At 56.8% G+C, this 5,000-nt stretch overlaps 2 protein-coding genes and 1 pseudogene across 2 annotated transcripts, besides 1 other annotated feature; 2 read left to right on the forward strand and 1 right to left on the reverse strand.

Moving 5' to 3' along the window:
- TraAM80_09603 (hypothetical protein) lies at positions 1 to 514 on the reverse strand (annotated as a pseudogene).
- Positions 515 to 754: 240 nt separating this feature from the next.
- On the forward strand, positions 755 to 2,506 carry TraAM80_09604 (putative dynamin-like protein; the record flags this gene model as incomplete). Its single annotated transcript, XM_029386278.1, has 1 exon — positions 755 to 2,506. One exon carries the CDS (start codon positions 755 to 757, stop codon positions 2,504 to 2,506), a length of 1,752 nt encoding a protein of 583 aa, XP_029233849.1.
- Positions 2,507 to 3,595: 1,089 nt separating this feature from the next.
- Positions 3,596 to 3,636: a microsatellite.
- A 49-nt stretch (positions 3,637 to 3,685) lies between these two features.
- Positions 3,686 to 4,966, forward strand: TraAM80_09605 (uncharacterized protein; the record flags this gene model as incomplete). Its single annotated transcript, XM_029386279.1, has 1 exon — positions 3,686 to 4,966. The coding sequence occupies one exon, from the start codon at positions 3,686 to 3,688 to the stop codon at positions 4,964 to 4,966; it is 1,281 nt and encodes a 426-aa protein (XP_029233850.1).
- Between the last annotated feature and the right edge of the window lie 34 nt (positions 4,967 to 5,000).

The raw sequence follows: 5,000 nt of genomic DNA on the forward strand, positions 1-5,000 counted from the left end.
TGGTTCCAGCGCATGGAGCACGTGCGCAAGTACGCGTTCGGCGTCGCGCTGATCATCGGGGAGGAGAAGCGACACGACATTGTGGCGCTGTGGGTGTTCCGCGGCAAGGGCATGCCGGAGGTTGTGGCGGCGGTGGAGGACACGGAGCTGTTCGACTGGGAGGAGGTGGCCGACGTCGTGGCGCAGCGGGAGCGCATCACGGACTACCTGTGCTGGGAGGGCCCGACGATCCCGAAGCCCGTGCTGGAGGGGCGCGTGTTCAAGTGAGCGTGCGGGTGCGTGCACGTGTGCGTCTAGGTAGGTGGGATAACACTAACATTAACTGTGAGGGTGTAAGGGAAGGGGACGGAGGCGCGGAGTGGCCATGTGTTTGTTTTGTTTGTTTGTTTTCTGCTGCGCCTGCCTCCTTGTGGTGGTGGGGCGGGGGGTGCGCCGCTCCCATCGCGGAAGGGGGACGGGGAGGTGTCTGCGGTGTGACTTGTTTTTCTCTCCCAGTAGTTTGATGCTCTTCTGGGGCTCTAGATGGTTCTTTTTGTTTCTTGCCGCTCTCATGTGTATTGTGCGTAGAACTATTCTCCCTGTTCTCCACACAAGCAGAAGTATAAAAGGGATTTGGTGGTATTTTGGGAATAACAGTCGTCATAAATAACGCGTCTCGGTAAGGGTGTTAACGGATATACTCTGCGAGGCCATTGGTATCGTCTGCTCGAACAGGGGCAACGGAAGGGAGAAGAATTAGCGGAACGTGTTGAGGATGGTAGCGCCGAAGCTTTTTCTCGCGGTGGCGGCAGGAACTGCTGTTGGGGCGGCCGTAGTTTATGTGGTGATGAGTCGCAGGCGAGTGGGTGCGGGCGAGGAGGATGACGACGCCTTCGGTGGACCCATCGTCGCGGATGGAGGTGCAGCCACTACAGGGAAGGTGGCCAACGCTTCAGCGGAAGTTGACGCCGTCGGTTCCACCGCAAGCAAAGGTTCCACCTTCCGCTCTCTGCTTGCAACGAATGGAGTGGATGTGGGGTCGGTGGAAAACAAGCTGCTAGCCGAAGCGCTGAATGAGATTGATGTGCAAGCTGCAGTTGACCAGAGGCCGGCGCAGGCGACCGGCACGAAGAGCTCTGGTGCGCTCAAAGGTGGTGAGAAGGAGAAGGATTTTCCGCTACTTGGCTTGTCAATGACGCTGCCTCCCGACTGGGAAGTACGCGAGGATCTTTCCCCGTTCCCCAACGTGGCGATGCTGGCGGTGTTTAATAAAGACATGGATCCGCAGAATGCACAGCAGCAGCAGGAGGCTGGGTCGGTGCCGATGATTGTGATGTCCGTTGAGGACGTTCGTGGGGACAACGTGGATTTACTTGAATTTAAGGAGCGCTGCAAGGAGTTGGCGGTGAATCAAATGCTCATGATGACCGGTGGGGCGATTCAGCCTCTCATCTCGAAGGACACCACTGTACTGGAGGGCCCATTCCGCTATGCGCTGGAGTACGCACAGAGTCTTCCACCTTTGTACGAAATCAAGGTTTTGAATTTAATGGAGGTGCGAAACAGCATCGCGTACACGTTTCAGATTATGTGTGCGCCTAATATCATGCCGAAATTCAAGCCGGTGTTTATGAAGATAGCGCAGGGCATGCGCATTAAGGAAAACATTGACACCGCCTTGGGGTACGTGAAGCTGCACACGGGTACGGTGAAGGTGGATATTGACACCAGCTGGGGTTGGGAGTATCCAGGGAAGCACGGCGCGCTTGTTACTTTTACAACGACGTCCACCTTTAAAAAGGAGGAAATCAGCCTCTATGCGCAGGACGCTGTCCCCAAGTCGGCATATATCCCACGCGAGAAGAAGACGATTGATGGCGTTGTCGTTGTCTCCGCGTACGATGGTGCACAGCAGCAGAAGACGTTCACATGCAATGGCTATACGCTGGTTGCGAAGCCGCTGCAAAAGACCTTTTCCTGCCTCGCTGAAAAGGATCTCGTGGCTGTCGTGAAGTCGGTCGCGCCTTCAATGCTGCCACCCAGGCCCAAGAAAGGTGGCACCTTCGTGAATGCCGTGCATGGCTATCAGGTGGACATTGCAGGCGGTAGTCGCCTTGTGGCGAGCCGCATTGGTGGAGGCTCCGTCGCGTACGCCCCAGCCACCACCGATGTAGCGGCGTCCGACGAACAGCCACCCGCTGTCACAATTCGCGTGGGCAGCCCCAAGAACGACCCCGACTGCATGGGCTCTCTGGAAGAGTGGATGGAGCGGATGAAGCGGGAGGCTGCGGAGGGCGGCATTAGGGATATCAAGCGAACGACGATCAACGGTGAGCCCTGCCTGACGTTTACCTCGCAAAACATGGAGGAGGTTGCGCCAGGACAGCGCATGGAGGTGTATGGGAAGGTTTTCATATTTGTTCGCGATGGCAAGACGACGCTGCTGCGGTGGGAGATGGCGACAGGACTCTGGAGGAAGTTTGAGCGCGAGATGAACGCCTTTGTGGAGTCCCTGCAGTTCATTTGATGCGAACTGCCTTCATTTCGCCCCCGTAACGCCGATGGACCCCGGCCGCGGTCAGTACGCACGTCTGAGTGGAACGGAGGGGTACGAAAAAGGCGAATACGAAACAAGCAACAATTTACTTGAGAAATAATGAAAGAAAAATATTTAAGCATAAAACGGGAGTGCAGCACGGAGGGTGCAATGCCGAGCGGAACGAGGCTAAAGAACAGTAATGGCAGAAAGATAAAAAGAAAAAACTGTTTTTTATCCGTCTGCCATTGCCGTTGTTACATATACCAGGAGGAGGCGCAGAGAAGTCACGGCATGGTGGTGGGTGTTTCTTGGGAAATAGAAATCTCAGCGGGTGGGAGGGTACTGGAAGCGCGAGGTGTGAGGGTGGGAGTAGGCAACAACACAGAGAGAAGAGACAGGAACGAGGAGTAGAAGTTTTGTGTGTTTGGTGGGGAGGGGGGCTTTCTCCCCTTTTTTTTTTTTCATGTTCGCAGGAGGAATGATTTTGGACCCCGCTACTGCTGTGGCCTTCCACGTCGCGCTCGCCTCACCAGCTGCTGCGCCTTCCTTAGAGCGCACTCGCGTGCCATGTGGCTTCTGTAAGATACAATAAAATCAATAAGGCAAAGGAAACAAGGCAGGGAAGGATTGGGTATTGGGCGGCAGCGTGCCGTGGGTAAAGTAAGGGTGGGAAGAGCTGTGGGCGCACGCCGCTGCACCGTTGGAGGGGCGTCACTCGCCAACCATTAAACGGTGAAGCCGCACGCTCTTACACGCAAGGTGTGAGTTGAGACGGCTGTAGGAAACAAAACAAAGAGGGGAAAAGGAGGAAAATAAACATGCTGAAGCGGAAACATTTAAGTGAATTGGGTGGGGTTGGTTGACGGAGAATTGGTTATTTCGCAGAGGCTTTTGTAGGAAACTTTTAACGCGCGCTTGCCACTGGAGAGAAAACACATGAGAGAACGACACCAGAGACAATAAGAAAAGGGCGGGATGGAAGTGTGCTGTGTCTCATTCATTGAGTTATTTATTTCTCTCTCGGTGCGCTACTGTTGTTAAAGGCCCGTTCCTCTCGCAGGAACACTTTTTTTTTTTTCTCTCTCTATGCCTGTCTTTCTGTCTGTCTGTCCGTATGTAACTTTCTCCCCCGTTCTGTGGCGGGAGAGCCGCTGGTGCGAGTGGGACATGCACCGAAGCAAGCCCGTGGCGATCGCACTGGATAGTGAGTTCCTTAAGTCACACGGCCGTGTGCTGACGAGAGCCGTGGCTTTTGTCCCGTTCTCATTCACAAAAGACGCAGCTTATGAGTCGCAGGCCGATGCTCGCGCAGCGGTGCCACGCGCGCCTCTTCTTTCTTCCCCGCAACCACCGCCGGGGCCGAGGCAGCAGACGCTTCGGCGATCAACAATTTTTGGAATTCCCATCATTTTGAGTCTCATTCCGGCGGAGGTGATGCGCCGCGCGGATGTTCTTCCCTGCGGCCACTCCCTCGAGGCGGAGCTGCGCACGGCGTTGGCGCATGGCGAACGACTCCGGACCATTCAAGAGCGACACGAACGCTCCAGCGCCGAGGCCGTTTCAGAGATGGCGGGGGCGTTCAACTCGTTCTGCCCCTACAGTATTCCCAACATTCGACGGGGGGATGTCTCGTGGTTTGAGGCTCTCTACTCTGCTGCCGTCCACTCTGCGGATTTTCGCGAGGCGGCCCGGCGTTTGGATCACCTCAAAGCCTATGGGAAAGGAAGACGTCAGGAACGCTCCTTGTCCTTTTTGCTGCGACAACACCCAACGCTGCTGCAGGAGGTGTTGCGAGAATCGTTTTCGTCCGCCGATGCGTGGTGTGCGTGGCTGAAAATGTGTGGGGATTTGGTGGAGCGGGAGCTGCATCGTGTGGCGGAGGAGTGCCGCCATCTGTCTGCGCCCCCCGCCTCACCCTTCACCCCGTCTGTGGAGATGGAAAGCGACCCCAGCCGCGGCGGGGTGCAGTATAAAGAATGCGGAAGCCTGGAAGAGTTATCGTATGAGCTGAGCCGTCTGTGGTGTTCTTTGCGGCGCCGAGGAGGCGGTGGTGGCGACATGAAGTTCTACGCCTATGGCGACATGGACGCTAAAGCCATACAAAACACGCTGCGACTCGGGTGCTGTATGCAGACGCGGTGCTCGGCCCCGGCGCTTCAAAGAGGCCCCCCGTCTGCGCCACCGCCTTTGCGCCACAATGCGGGCCAGCTTCTCGCCTCGCCCTATGAGGCTAGGGTGGTAGACGTCACGCGGCACACGCTCTTCGCAGCCTCCGGGTTTCGTGTGTCGCCTAGGACGATCCCGCGGTTGGGCGACGCCCTGGAAAAGGCCGCTGCTGTTGATGGGGCCGCCGCGCGCCTCCGCTCGCAGAGCGATCCCCACAACCCCGTTTGGGACGCAAAGGCTCTTGCGTGCGTAACCGTTGCCTCAGGAATTTGTCTGGGGTGACGTCGCGCCCCCCTCTTGGCCACGCTGCTGGGCG

Source organism: Trypanosoma rangeli (genome assembly GCF_003719475.1).
Source record: "Trypanosoma rangeli strain AM80 chromosome Unknown Tra_15.4_contig_00630, whole genome shotgun sequence".
Classification (NCBI taxonomy): Eukaryota; Euglenozoa; class Kinetoplastea; order Trypanosomatida; family Trypanosomatidae; genus Trypanosoma; species Trypanosoma rangeli.